The following is a 15,975-nucleotide window of genomic DNA, read 5'->3' as shown; positions in this document are numbered from 1 at the left end:
TTTTTAGGGTTTTTAGACTGACAGCCCTGAACATTAAAGATCTCTACTGATTCACAGAATCACTACTGCAGACTCAGTGGCAGTGCAAGCTTCCCTCACACACCCCTGCTGAACAGGAATGTGGCTCACTGGTGGAGATTATCTACTGTTGCAAGAGGATAGTTCACTTTCTCTGTCTCCTATACTATGAACAAAATAGCAATTTGATAACAGCTGTGTGTGTTGTGGACACTTTGTCTTTAGAAACTGCATGATATTACCAAGCCCTTACAGTCACACCATCAATCATTAAATGGCAACAACTTCTGGGCACTATGATGGACAGAGGTTCCATTCAAGTCAGGGACCTATATCTAAGGTACTTATATAGCCTCCATTACCACAGTATCCGAGTGTCTCACAAGCTTTAAATGCATTTACCCTCAACAACCTTAAAGACACAGATGTCCTATTATCCCCATTTTACAGAGGGGAAATTGAGGCACATAGACATTAAAACCAAGACTTTAAAAAGGGACTATTGATTTTGGATACCTACATTTTCAGGTACAGTAACTCCTCACTTAACGTTGTAGTTATCTTCCTCAAAAAAATGACTTTAAGCAAAACGATGTTAAGCAAATCCAATTTCCCGATAAGAATTAATGTAAATGAGGGGGTTAGTGTCCAGGGAAATTTTTTTTCACCAGACAAAAGGTTATATAGTAAGGCATTCCCTGGGAAATCTCTCACCCTTTGACTTCACCACCTCAACCAAGCTTCACAATCATCATCACTGTGTACCGGTATTAAATTGATGGTTTAAAACTTATTGTGTGTGTGTGTAAGTTTTAAACCATCAATTTAATACCGGTACACAGTGATGATGATTGTGAAGCTTGTTTGAGGTGGTGAAGTCAGAGGGTGAGATATTTCCCAGGGAATGCCTTACTCCTAAATGATGAACTAGCAATTGGCTGAGCCCTCAAGGGTTAACTCTCACACTCTGCAAGGCAGCAGGAATGGAGGGAGGGGAGACAGCATCGCAAGTGTTGCGCATTTCCCCTTTAAGTACTTGACCCTACTCTTAAGCACACTGCCTTGTTAATTAGATCAGCTTGCTGAGACAACAGCTGCTTCCAGCAAGCTCCCTCCGTCCTGAGCCCTGGTGTGTCCCCTGCTCTATGGAAGATGGGGTAAGCGGGGTGCAGGACCAGCGGGGAGGGGGATACCCTGACATTAGCCCTCCTCTTCCACCCCTTCCCCTCCACCCCCCGCACAGCAAGCAGAAGTCTCGGGGAGCAGCTCCAAGGCAGAGGGCAGGAGCAGCACATGGCAGTGGGGGGAGGGATAGCTGAACTGTGGGCAACTGATAGCCTGCTGGGCAGCTGCTGCACAGGGAACTTAGGGGAATGGGGAGCTGACTGGGGGCTGCCGGTTCACCCTGGTTCCAAGCCCCCACCAGCTAGCTACAACAGGCAAGCAGTGGACAAAGCAGGCGGCTGCCAAACGATGTTAGAAGGGAGCATTACACAACTTTAAACGAGCATGTTCCTTAATCAGCAGCATAACAATAAAATGACGTTAACCGGGACAACTTTAAGTAAGGAGTTACTGTACCTAACTTCAGATACTTTAAAGGAGCTTGATTTTCCGAGGGTGGGTGCGCAATGTTTTCAGAAAAAAATTACCCCCTATGATGGGCACCCAAAAAACAGTTGCCCAAAAATTGGTGGTCTTTTTCAAAAGTCTTGTTAAGTCACTTCCCCAAGGTCATACAGGATATCTGGCAAAGCAAGGAACTGAATTCAGACATTGCAAATCCTAAACTACCCCTTGACCACGGGACCATTCTTCCTCTCAACCTATATGCAAGAGATTTTGTATCCATGATACCAATCCCATGACTCTGTTAAGTAAAACCATCTTAGCAGTACAAATGTCAGAAAATACAATATGTTATGCAGAATATCAAATATTTAAGTTTATAAATCAAAAGTTAGATTAATCACAACTTGTTGCTTCAAACACCTTAACACAGTGACCCTGAAACAGATGTGCAGCATAGAGTGAAGGAAGCAATAATTTTTAATGTGTACCTAATCCTGTAAAAGGGAGCCACATGGGCAGCTCCTTATACCCATGAACTACCCCCAATAAGTGAAAGTTTGCACAGGCTTAAGGGTCCACCCATCCATGCACTTGGGGAGCTTTTTTGAAAAATATATAAAGTTAAACAAATTATACTAAAACAGTTTTGTTCATTTTACCCCCTTTCTATGTATTATAGCGTGCAATCACAGATTTTCATACCAAATTGATAAAATAAGTTAAATTACATATAATTTTAATGGGCTATGTCACCAGAAACCATCAAGGGATGGTTACTTAGAATTATTAATCTCCATGTTAAATTAAATTTTGCTTTGTTGACTAGATTATCTACAAATTAAATTGCTACTACTATTAGATTTTAAAATAAATAATACTCTCTGTGTAGGACAGAGGACTCAATGATGAACAGAACTAGCTTACCAAAACTTCAAATTTAAAAAGAAAAGAAGAAGAAAAAAGAAAACCAAATGTTATCTCCACTACAATCACGGTATGTATGCAAGGTAAGGTGTAAACAATCTATGCAGGACTAGGATTTACACTACAAAGTTATCACTACTAAATGCTGTATGTGTAATGCTGTAAAATATGATAAAGACCAAGCCATAGTTGCTTTTACATATGATTTTGACTGTTTAAATAGTTTTCAACAATCGTTCTTTATTTAAAGATAACAAAAAATTATGAGTGAACACAAAGTATGTGGCAACACTAACATAAAAAAAATATTTTCTCACTTTACAGCAGGTTATACCAACTTAATAACAAAGATACCCATGTCAAGTACTGCTATATAATTAGAAAACTTAAAGGGCTAGATTTATATTGAGACTTTATAGTATCAGGACTTCAAATGCAATTTTTGTAATGATCTGTGCAATCAATAGGAAAACATTTCAGTGTCCAAAATTCCTGTATGTGTCTGATCAAGAAGGCAAATGGTACAAAAATTATAACTATTCCAGACTTCAAGACAAGTAATCTGCTTGCTGCCTTTCAGTAGGTTACAGTAAACTGCACAAAGCACAGATATTTATAATGACAGTTCTCTTTAAATTAAATAAAGGAACTAATCATTTGGAGAAGTTCATTAGAAAATTCTCAGAACTTAATGGAACTGATAAAAGTTACCAGAAAGAATGTTAAAATAAGATAACATTTGATAAGCCATATTGCTTAAAATTACTGCATTCCAAATATGAGATGGGGAAGGTAGCATTGCTATTCAGTAAGGAGTTTCCCAGCTCTCTTAATGCTTGACTGTTAAAATGGTGGAAGGCTTTTTACAACTCCCATTTAACTCCAACATCTGACTAAATGTTTGGAGAAGGGTGTCTTTGTTTCATAGATTCATAGACTCTAGGTCTGGAAGGGACCTCGAGAGGTCATCGAGTGCAGTCCCCTGCCCTCATGGCAGGACCAAATACTGTCTAGACCATCCATGATAGACATTTATCTAACCTACTCTTAAATATCTCCAGAGATGGAGATTTCACAACCTCTCTAGGCAATTTATTCCAGTGTTTAACCACCCTGACAGGAACTTTTTCCTAATGTTCAACCTAAACCTCCCTTGCTGCAGTTTAAGCCCATAGCCTCTAAGGACAGAACAAGAAGCAAAGGTGAACAAGTTTTCTCCCTCCTCCTGATGACACCCTTTTAGATACCTGAAAACTGCTATCATGTCCCCTCTCAGGCTTCTCTTTTCCAAACTAAACAAACCCAATTCTTTCAGCCTTCCTTCATAGGTCATGTTCTCAAGACCTTTAATCATTCTTGTTGCTCTTCTCTGGACCCTCTCCAACTTCTCCACATCTTTCTTGAAATGCGGTGCCCAGAACTGGACACAATACTCCAGTTGAGGCCTAACCAGCGCAGAGTAGAGCGGAAGAATGACTTCTCATGTCTTGCTCACAACACACCTGTTAATGCATCCCAGAATCACGTTTGCTTTTTTTGCAACAGCATCACACTGTTGACTAATATTTAGCTTGTGGTCCACTATAACCCCTAGATCCCTTTCTGCCATACTCCTTCCTAGACAGTCTCTTCCCATTCTGTATGTGTGAAACTGATTGTTCCCTCCTAAGTGGAGCACTTTGCATTTGTCTTTATTAAACTTCATCCGGTTTACCTCAGACCATTTCTCCAATTTGTCCAGATCATTTTGAATTATGACCCTGTCCTCCAAAGCAGTTGCAATCCCTCCCAGTTTGGTATCATCTGCAAACTTAAGCAGCATACTTTCTATGCCAACATCTAAGTCATTGATGAAGATATTGAACAGAGCCGGTCCCAAAACAGACCCCTGCGGAACCCCACTTGTTATACCTTTCCAGCAGGATTGGGAACCATTAATAACTACTCTCTGAGTACAGTTATCCAGCCAGTTATGCATCCACCTTATAGTAGCCCCATCTAAATTGTATTTGCCTAGTTTATCGATAAGAATGTCATGCGAGACCGTATCAAATGCCTTACTTGTTAAAGATATAACACCCGTGTCCCTTTAATTAGGGTATGAAAACATACAATACATATCCTCAGAGACTTCAAGGGACTTTGGATCAGGACCAAAAGTGTATACCACTCTGTGCATACTATAAATAAGTCTGTATCCTATGGGGGTACATTTAGACCTAAATTACATAGCATGAGCCCCAGATCAATGCAACTGTCCTTCCAATATAACATGATCCATTTTAATTTATTTATGTTAATTTTTTGTAATGCTGTCACAGATTATTTGAGTGCAACCAGATTTTTGTATGGAAAAGTCATTACTGCTTTATAGAAGTTGCCAGGGGAAAGCAGCTGGATGTTTTGACATCTGTGGTGTTCAGCCTCCAACATCCCAAAAATTGATGAACAAGCACATTTGCTGGATGTTTTTGCTGAACTGAACAGCAGTAAAATACCGAACATTGACATTTACACGGTCATCAGGTTTAAATTTCAACATTCCATTGAGATGAAATAAAGTATCCGAGAGCTCTCAAACCTAGTTGTTTCAGGTTACCAGCAAACTCAGGGGGAATCAACACTTGTTTACATTTATTCCATTTTTAATGTTCTCGCTGTAACCATACAAACTGGAGTCTTAAAACTTATTTTAATGAAAACTTAAGCGCGGGGGGGGAGGGGGGAGAGAAAGGTGGGTGAGGTAATCCCTTTTATTGGACCAACCTCTGTAGATGAAACAAACAAGCTTTCGAACTTAAACAGAGCTCTTCTTCAGGTTCCAAAACACAGATATGAGGCAACTGTAAGACATTCTGCCACATCTGCAAGTCTTCGTAAGTCACAAATTTAGCCCATGCAAACCCAAGTCCGCCCCCAGAAGCCAAAACTACTCCTTTGCCTACCTTGGACCTTTGACCTGATCCCAAACTGTTTCCTAGCACAAACTCATTATTCAGTATGTTTGCCAAAACTCACTTTGGCAATGCCCCTGCCCTCCCCGCTCCCACCCCCCACAAATAAGCAGCAAACCTAGTCCAGGCTCACAAGTCAAGACCAAAACTTAACCTAGTCCAGATTCCTTAACTACAAGGCAATTCCTTTACATGAGCCCAAGAACAACAACAGCAACATATCCTATTAATTAGGTATAGCTGTTAACATTAAAGAAAACACACATTCTGCTGCTATTGCAGAAAATAATGCAGGTTTAAAGATCCAATAAGAACTTTGTGGCCTATCATCCCTAAAAAAAATTCCAGAATGCTTTTCTTTGCAATAGTATTCCCCCTCACCCACTTCTATTACCTTTGCTAGAAGGATCATTAATTCTTTCAGCTGGTATAGTTTGCAAGACTGAGAGATTATAAAGCACCATTTTACAGTATAAAGCCACTGGATATTTATCCTTTTGAAATGTTGTAACAGACATGTTCAAACAGGTATTTGTTTAATTTAAAGCCCTTCTGATTTAACCTAAATAGGCCAATCCACACCTGTAAGCATCTCAGAAATAAACTTTAGATAATGTTTTCACCCCTGAACAAGAGACCAGTCAAACTGGATGTCCAACATATGTTTCATCCAGCTGTAAGGTACAGACTGATTTCCTCTCTACAGATAGCTATAGATAACTCAAAGTCAACAGGACTGCTATGGATGAAAATTCTTGAGTTCTCAACCACTGTAAAATTTTAAAACAGTAAACTGGAATTGTGGAGCATGTTTACAAACACAATACTAGCAATAAATTGGTTTGAATTAGCAGCTATTAAGTTGGTCTTAGTTTTATTCCACAGTGAAAATGTAATGGGGAAAGAATAGTTTTATTGTTGATGAATATTTTGCATCTAAAATTTAAAACTATCAGGACCAGAACATACAAAAAAAAATCTGCTTAAGCTAAGATTTTATTCTCAAAGGACCTAGTTTGCAACAGTGTACATTTAACTGATTCCACAAAGCAAACACCCATAATTGCCTACTGCGGTGTTTTCTTTCTTTGAAGCAGCTGGTACTGGTCACTGTTAGAAACAGGCTTCTGGACTAGATAGACCACTAGTTTTGATCCAGTATAGCAGTTCCTATGTTCACGTGGAAACTTGTTTTGCAGTCATCAGGAACTTGTGTGTGTGGCATATGCTTTCTTAATGGTATCGATATTTCAGTGTGGTTTTACTGAACTATGGTGACCTAGTTTTCTTTAATGTGAGTCACCTTGGATTTTTAGAGGACATCCAACTCCACATGCTTTAAAACACAGCAACCTGAAGCAGGGACACTGCTTTCTCCCTGTGCAGGAGAAAGGAAGCTATTCATATGTAAATACCGCCTAGTGTTATCTCTCATGGCCTGTATGAGGTGACTTGATTGCTAATGGGCCATGTCTTTGGAGATGAGTTCCATCTGTTGGGGAAGGCTGCCTTAACAGGAGGGGCAGAGATGTGCTTCATGCTCCTTATTGAGGTAGGTCTTGCCTTCAGAATAAATAAGGCAATTTTCCAGTCTAATGTTGGTTTGGAAAAGTTTACAGATGCTAAAATTGGGTTTTATGGTAGCGAAGCTATCACTTCTCTACAATATTTCCATGACACCCCCCCACCCCGATAATTGATAAAAATTGCCATGACTAGTCACCGCATTCTTGATCAAAAGATGCTTTTAGTGAATTGTGTGCGCACAGACACAAATGACCCCTTCCTACTTTTTTAAATATATATATTTATATATTTTATATAAAAATTACTATGGTAATTATGGATATTATTGTTATCCACGAAATGTTTAATTCTTTTTAGGATGCTGCCAAGGTCTTGGTCTCTATAAAAATCTTGTCACCATTATATCCATATCTTCATTGTGTGAAAAATATTTCCTTTTATCAGTTTTGAATTTGCCACTTTTCAATTTCAATGCATTTCCCATTGTTCTTGTATAATGAGGAAAAGTGAATAGACATTTTTACCTTGTCTGTGTCATTTATTATTGTGTATTTACCGTATTTTTCCGTGTATAAGACGCCCCCATGTATAAGACGACCCCCCCACTTTTCTAACCCAAAATTCAGAAATCAATATTTTAAACATAAAACAGAACACATTTTTATTTAGTAATTACCGTAGGCAACATTTACATACCAGCTGTGAGCGCGGGAAGCCTGGGAGGGCTGAGAAGCAAGCAGGCTTCCCGCTCAGGCCCAGGAAGAGGACGCCGAGGTAGGGGTAGAGGGAACGAGGAGGGCCGTGCGCCCCGGCTGGTCTCCGGCCGCGGCCCTGCCCGGCTCCTGCCGCATCCCTCCCCGGCCGCCCGGCCCCGGCCCCGCGTCCCCAGCCGCGGCCCCGGCCGCCCGGCTCCGGCTGTGTGACTCCTGCCCCATGACCCCAGCCGCCGGACTCCTGCCCCGGCCGCCCGGCTCCGTCCCCGTCCCCGCGTCCCCGGCCGCCCGTCCCCATCCCCGGCCCCGCGACTCCTGCCCCGGCCCCGCGTCCCCGGCTGCCCGGCTCTGGTAGTGCGGGTCCGGGCACTGCGGCGGCCGCAACCCCACCTACCCAGATGCCCGGACACTGCCTGGCCCCGTGGCTCCAGCCGCCCGGCTCCTGCTGTTTTACCATGCGGCCGGGCTCCGGCAGCGCGGGTCCGGGCACGGCTCCAGCTCCGGCTGCGTGGCTCTGGCCGCGGCCCTCCCCGGCTCCGGCCGCCTGGCTCCCGCCACATCCTCCGGCTCCGGGCGCGCAACTCATGCCCCGGCCCCGCGTCCCGGGCTCCCAGCTCCAGCCGCGGCCTGACTGTAGCGCCGCCAGCCACGTCCAGGCAGCATGGTAAGGGGGCAGGGAGGGGGTGTTGGAGAGAGAGCAGGGGAGTTCGGGAGTGGGCGAGTGGATAGGGGTTGGGATTTTGGCAGCTCATCACTGGGTATGGGCAGTTTCGCAACCGCGCGGTTCTCTCCTTGGCTTACTTCCGTGTATAAAATGACCCTCAATTTTTAGTCTAACGATTTTAGGAAAAATTATAGTCTTATACATGGAAAAATACGGTATACGCCCTCTCTGAAGTCAAGTCTCAATCCTTTTAATTTCTCTTCATATGAGAGGTTTTCCAGATCTGAATCATTTCCATCTCCCATCTTTGAATCTTTCTACCTTCTGTTAGTCTTTCTGTGATGGGGGTTACTAGAACTGAACACTGTATTCTATGTGAAGGCATATCATTGTTTATATGGCATATTTTCCATATTCATCTTCATCCTATTCTTTATGCATCGTAACACTGTTTGCATTTTTTACTGCTACTGCACATTGAGCAGAAGTCTCAACTGAGCTGTCCACAACAATGCCAAAGTAGTTTTCTCAAGATGATGCAGTTACTTTAGAACCAACTGAGCTGTAAAACTAATTCAAATGATTCCTTCCAATGTCTATTACTTTGCATTTGTCAACAGTAAATTTCATCTGTCATTGTATGGTCCATTAATCTAGTTTGGTTAGGTCTTCCAAAGTTAGTCTCTTCTGGTTGTGACCAACAATATTGTGTCATCTACATGTTCTGACACCTCATTGCTTGCCTCCTCCACTTTTAAATACATTTAGACTCTGGTCCTCATACAGAACCATGTAGAACCCAAATGTTAATCCTCTGTCATGATGAAAACTGACAATTCCTGTTCTTTATTTTCTATTTCTGATCCATGCCAGCACTCTGCCTCTCCTACCAGTACTATTGTACTTCACTATTTTAGTAGCCTCCTATGAGGGACTTCGTCAGAGGCCTTGTGAAAAATCTAAACAAGTTATGTTAGTCGATTCTCCTTTTTCTATTATTTTATTAACACATGCAAAGAGTTCTAATAAAGCAGTGACTGTCCAGGACTTGGATTTGTAGTCACACAATCACTTACTGGACCAAACATTAAGTGTACAGCAGAGATTCAGCTCCCAAGTACGTTACCATCAGCGTACTTTGCAGCTCCATTAAAGGGGTTTAAAGTTTATGAAGGGAGGTAAACTCCTGTCTTCTCTGTGGATGTGAAATGACTAGGGGATTCTCCTTTTGCTACAACTTGCTGATATGCAGAAGTTGGGGAAATAAGTGATCTGACAGGTACAAAAGTCAGTCTTCACAAAGAGTGGGGAAGCAAAACAGAGCAGATTGTGGAAAGCTTTTCCCAGAGATGACACTGGAGTGGTTGGGTTGGCTCCCCTGGAGCATATGGCAGAGTGCCCACTATTACAATGTGGTGGAGTAGTCACAGAAGATGGTAAACAGGAAGCTACAACACTTCACTGCTCAGAATAGGAACAGCTCCTGGTGTACCAAATAAATGCAGACAGTTATCCATATCTATTGCTACCAGACATCTATCTGATACTGGCACCAATATTTTTAAATTTGGTCCTGCAGACCAATCATGAAAGGAGGATGGGAGAAGAGGCAGAGTGTCTTGTAAACAAGCAGCAGATCTGCTTGCACTGTGTGCATGCCATGTTTTTAAGGATTGAAGGGAAGGAGTAAACCTTACAGAATAGAAGACTACAGACAGACAATCAGCAATCCATTTATTTCATTGTCAAGTGTGTATGTGGGAGGAGCCAATAGGAGCATCCAGAATAAGTCCTGTCATTTTTCCAATTCACAGATATATAGGAGAGCACATCTGCAAGAAGGCACAATTTTGTAGCCAGATCATGGCAAAAAAAAGAAAGGATACAAAACAGAGTCATACCCAGCAAATCTGCCTTTGTCTACATAGTCATGCATTGGACTGTACTCTAAGGCTATGTCTACACTGGCAGCTGAATGACAAAATTTTGTCTTTCAGAGATGTTAAAAAAAAAAAAACAACCTGAAAGACAAAAAAGTTTTGCCGACGACAAGCGCCAGTGTGAACAGCGCTTTGTCGGCAGGAGTGCTCTCCTGCCGACAATGCAAACACCGCTTATTGGGGGTGGAAGTTTTTGGCGGCAGGAGAGCTAACAAACAGCAGCTACACTGCACAACTTTTAGCAGCACGGCTGTAGCGACACAGCCATGTCAGTAAAAGCTGCGTAGTGTAGACATAGCCTAAGACTGTGGCAAATGGAACAGGCAGGTGCTGTGATGCCCCAACTGATTTAATCTGTTTTAAAGTCACTGCAAAAACCTCAGATTAATTAAGAACCATTAGCTGACACTGTGATGATGTTCCTAATAGAGCTGCAGCCCTTGTTTCTTATCAACCACATCTAACTTCCAAAGGAGTGGAAGTAAATACTCCACGTTCAAATCAAACAAAACAATACACAGACTAAGGGTAGCCAAACAACATCAATTCAGAATTGCATTTTGTTCCTTTGTGAGGCTGGTTCCTATTGCAGACCTCTTCAAATGCTGGAGAAGATGAGGTTACTTGTCTTCTGCCTCTTTTGAATAAAAGTAGAGTACAGAATGTGCAATTGCATAACTTCCTGTGCAGTATACTACCTGGTTACTAGATTGAAAATTTGTATCGGAGAATATCAGAATATAGAACTTTCTGATTGATAAACTGCCGGCTAACACAGCATATTTATACACAGCGCAAGCCACAATTGGTCCAGTATAAACAGGTAAGAACAATTTAATGATTTCAAGGATAGGGAGATAGCTGTTCCAGCCCACCCCAGCAGTAAGAGAAGTTAATTACAAGGATGTAGTATCCTCTTTTGAGGCAGTGTAATTATAAGTCCTTAAACTGTAAGGCTGCCACACATTAACAGTTGTACCCTGGCATTTGGCATTTAGAGGAACAAATATCAATAACCATTTTTCTTGGCAGTTTTGAACTGTAAGGACAAGAAACTTATATACCCCCCACCTCAAATAAGAACAGCCGAGAGCACTGACTCCTACCCAAAAACTAAGAAACACAGTTGCACCAAGGTCACTCTTCTTGACCCAGCTCTAAATACATGTAGAGAAAGTGACAGACCTACAATTGCACTCAATGTATTTCAGGGCAGAAAAACAGGACACAGCTAACTATTTGCAGTAAATGTAATCACTGTGTCTGTTCTCCAAGTATCCTTGAACAGACTTGGATTTTTACAAATGTATTTGTTATTTCAACCTACTGACCTCTAACAAATCATCATCACCATGACTACTGCATCATGTATTCATTACTTATCATTCACTATTTGTACTAAGCTACTGCTTAGTGCTGATTCCACTCCGACTGAAGAACTCCCAAACCCAAATGGAGCTTTCAGGATGATCACATGAACACGTCCAGTATGAATACGCATCTGAATACATTTTAACGAGTATTTGTGATGCAGTTACTGTGAAAATCCTTACAAACAAAATTTGCTAATACAAGCATTTATGTAATATGGATAAGAGTGGTTACAAATGCCATTAAAGCTCATTAGCAGTTTTTATTCAACAAAGATATTAAACAATTTTGCAGTATTTATACAGATCTAGCATATACTTCTTTCACAGGACAAATTAATCCACAACTTCCAAAAAACTCAGCATTACTGTAGTCTTTCATATTACAGGGCTTGGGGGGGTGGAGAATAGAGCAGGAGGAGGACGAGGGGGGAAGAAGAGGTGGCATGAATTTAATTAACCCTTCACTCCACCTCAAGAATTGCCTCAGGGAATGGCAGAGCGATGCTCAAGGACCACAGGAATAAAATCCCCGGCACTCCTGCAAAGCCCTGTTCCAAGCAGATGTTCCATGACGTGAGCTCCTTAGGAACACTCAATGTTAATGTCATTTACACTTAATCAACACCGTGTAGACTATCATGCCAACAAAGAGGTTTGGTTTGAGGCTCTGGGCCTTCCCTCCTATCTTTGGGTGAGAATCCACCCACCCCCTACAGACAACACCGCCCATCCTCCCTACTCTCTCTGCCCCTCACCCAAGCAGCGGGGCAGACACAAGCCTCTAAGTTTTGTGTCTTTCTAAACTAGGAACCTGAGCCAAGAAACCCCACCGCCAGCCGAGGGAGGGAGGGAGCGAGCACCCAACCAGGGCTCATCAGGAGGCGCCCACAAGCCTGGGTCGCCAACCACAAGGCACCGTAACACACCCCAGACTGGAGTGGCCCCACCCCTGTGCCCCCTCAGGGCCGGGACCCCTCTCGCTCTCAACGCCCCCCGAGTCGGGGCACCTTCCTCCCCGTCCCCACCTAGACCCCACTCGCTCCCCACGCTAGGGTACCGTCCCCCCGGCCGCTCTCGCTCCCCACGCCCCCCAGGCCAGGGCACCTTTTCCCCCGGCCCCGCCCGGTCCCTTTCGCTCCCCGCGCCTCCCGGGCCAGGACACCTTTCCCTCGGCCTCCCTCGCTCCCACCCTGGGCCTCACCGATGAGGACGCGCAGGTGCTTGAGGCGGGTGAGCGGGTCCTTGCGGCTGTCCAGCACCTTCTGCGTGGATTTCCGCACATCCCCGTGCGGCTTCTTGGAGAACATCTCGCCGGACCCCCGGCCCGGCAATCGAGCCCCCCTCGCCGCTCTCAAGAGGCGGACAGCGGCCTCCGGATCCGCCCGCACCAGGCCCCCTACATAGCAAACAGCGGCAGCACCGCCTCCTCCGGCTGCGATACGGCGGGGGAGGGGGAGGGGGAGTGGCGCGGAGTCAGCGCCCGAGAGAAGGGGGAGGCAGGGCCTAGGCTCCCGCCACAGCTCTAGTAGCCCCGTCGCTTCACGACAGCCGTCAGGCACACCCCTGGTGTTTCCGTAGCAACCGCGCCGTGACGTCACAGCGGGGCAGAGGTTCCAAGCGCACGTTGAGGCGGAAGGTTCACTTCTGCCTTAGGGGGAAGCGCCCAGAGTGATGGCAAAGGGGTGGGGCTTGGGGAAGCGCGCGGGGGGAGTAGTGCCCAGGACTGAGCTGGGTCAGTAGCTGGAGCAGAAGGACCCGTGGGCTGATTGGGGTGACAGTCACAGCAGGCATTGGAGTCAATGGAGAGTGACCCCAGCCCTGGGATAACCCTCACCAAGAGAGTCAGGAAATAAAGTTTCAATTTCTTGCTAACACTTCTCTGTGTCACCTTCTTATGATCAGTAGCAAAATCAGGTTTTTTGACACTACAGCTACCAGGCAGGAGCAAGAAGGGAAGACATTTGATATAAGGATTCAATGCTTGGTCTCCTTCAGGACACCAAAATGACAATAGCCAGAGAAGGAAAATATCAATATTCCAAATATTGAAAAAGTCCCCAAAGTTAATGCTGGCAGTATAGCCAACACCTGGCATTCAAAAATCATAAGTTACCCGCCAACATTAAGTTTGACTTAAAAGCCATGAATCATAAAATATTTCCTTCCCCCCTCCATTTTTTGTCTTTTCATTTGACTTATGGTGCATTTAGGGTTTGTGTTTTCAAGCATTTTTCTGCAACCATGAGTAAAGCTGTGATTTTGACACAGAGCTCATGATGTTCACAGTAATATGAATTTGAATAAAGTCTATGAGAAGTCTGTCCTGCACTCACTCTGCAGTGGCAGTTGCTGTTCTTCAAGGCTGGTCTCAGCTCACCACTCTAGATGTTGTGACCTAGCGCAGGCCTATCCCTCCTCCATAGATGGAGGCAAAAGTGACAGACACATCAAACCTGAATGCGATCTTGTGTGCCAGGTCGCAATGCCCAGAGAGCAGGGAACTAGACAGAACACCGCAGTACATGCATCTCTGCTGTGGTGTGGGTGCAGGGTGGACTCTCATCCCCCCTTTTGTGACTTACAGTCTTTTCCCCACACCTCTGCCATGAAATTTACTAAAAATGTATATGCCAAAATCATAGCCTTAAGTATGAATGCTAAAAGGTTACTTATTTTTAAATGAAAGCTGAGGTTCTCAGGTGATAATGTGATCCCAGCAGCTGGAGCTTTAAGAAATATACCAACTGTTTGCAAGATTCATAGTAAAATTGCAAGAATTGGCAACATTATCTTGCGGATATAATAAAAGAACACATTTCATTACAACACAATAACTTTAACTCTGAAGGTTGATTCTTTAATATTAAATATATATTACTTTATACTTAATGAGAATAATTTATCCAATCAGCTGGCAGTGCAAGATTTATGATATCCTTAACAATTTGTTTCTTTATTTTTAAGTGCTTGGTTTTCTAAATTGTGTGACAAGTAAATACATTTTGTAATTCCACAACCTTAATTTTTTTAAATAATATTTTTGTTTTGAGAATTTGCCAGGCCTTTTCTTTTCTTTTTAAGTAACTAAAATGAAGCCCCTTGCTTGATCAAGGTGTCCCAGGCTTTAAGGCCAAGTGGGAGATAGGGGAACCCAGGCCCTCCTACTCCACCAGGTCCCAGCCCAGGGCCCCATGTAAGTCAACTCTTGGGTAGGGGCCTCCCAGCAGGGAGACTACATTCACTGCCCTGAGCTACTTCCTATTGCCATCACTTCATTGTGAGGCATGGCAGTGGTGACTTATCTCTAATAGTATCCCCTCATGGCCACTGGGTCGCATCCTGTTGTGGTCCCAGGTTCCTCTGGGCAGGGCAGCCATGTGTTTGGCAGGGTCAGAACTCCACATGGTCTCTGTTCTTTGGTCACACAGTTCTGTCTTAGGCTGGGTGCTCCTAAGCCTCTTCCTCTAGCCAGGGAGACGGTGCTTGTCACAGATGCCGGCTTCCTCCTTGCCCCGAGGGTGTTCAACCCCAGCTCTGCCCAAGGTCCTGCCCTCACTCCACCCCTTCCCCAAGGCCCTACCACCTGCCTGCCCCCTCCCCCAAGCACGCCCTGTCCCTGCTACTCCCGCCTCACCAGTCAGCCCCAAAGTGAGGCAGGTTCCCCTCTTTTCTCTCCCCTCCTGGCCTGGCATTGGCTCCTGGTATAAGAGGACAGGGCTAGCTGGGCCCAAAGGTTCTCTTTAACCCCTTCTGTGCTGTGGGCTGTTTCTCTGATTCATCATTCACAGGGATATATCACCAAATTATTAGAGTAAGGATGGAATGATGCTGGTCAAGCTAATAATGACTCCTGCAGAGCCATGCTTCATTCAAAGCACAACTGGCAAGATATGCCTGTTCATTATGTAGCTAAGGCTGTGATCTTATAAACATGTAAGCACATGGGGTGGGATTTAGAAGGGACATAGGTGTTGCAGTGCTGAGTGTCACACCACTTAGCAAACCACAGGAACAACACTGCAATCCACAAAGTTGTTAGACACCTAGGCTCCCTATACAATGAATAGGGAGAGATAGGCACCTCAGAACAGGATCTACAAAGCCAGCATGCTAGGCCCAGAGCTGCCTAAGCTAGTCAATGGGAGATGCTGACTACAAAGGTGTATGCTAAGTTCCACTTCTCTCTCAGAGATAGTGCCCAAGTCTGGTCTGCAGGGAGGCACTTGTCTCTACTTGTGATCCACAAAGAGGAATCCCCTGCCTGGAAAGTCAGAGAGCTTAGATGCCTAA

General features: G+C 44.1%; 1 protein-coding gene across 10 annotated transcripts in view; it reads right to left on the bottom strand.

Annotated features, from left to right (window-relative positions):
• The window catches only part of RALGAPA1 (Ral GTPase activating protein catalytic subunit alpha 1), a 258,521-nt gene extending 245,231 nt beyond the window's left edge, over window positions 1-13,290 (bottom strand). For 6 of the 10 annotated variants that reach the window (XM_039534620.1, XM_039534625.1, XM_039534622.1 and 3 more), the window contains exon 1: window positions 12,887-13,007. Coding sequence is in view for 4 of the 10 variants with exons in the window: in XM_039534629.1 (XP_039390563.1) it covers window positions 12,887-12,992 (106 nt within the window). In the remaining 6 variants the exon portion in view is untranslated. Of the gene's footprint in view, window positions 1-12,886 lie in introns of all 10 variants that reach the window. The other 4 variants (XM_039534630.1, XM_039534626.1, XM_039534629.1 and 1 more) reach the window with 3 other exon arrangements.
• Between the last annotated feature and the right edge of the window lie 2,685 nt (window positions 13,291-15,975).

The sequence above is a fragment of the Mauremys reevesii genome, linkage group 4, assembly GCF_016161935.1.
Source record: "Mauremys reevesii isolate NIE-2019 linkage group 4, ASM1616193v1, whole genome shotgun sequence".
Taxonomy (NCBI): Eukaryota; Metazoa; Chordata; order Testudines; family Geoemydidae; genus Mauremys; species Mauremys reevesii.
Note: the sequence above shows the minus strand (reverse complement) of the source record. Positions and strands in the feature narration are given on the sequence as shown.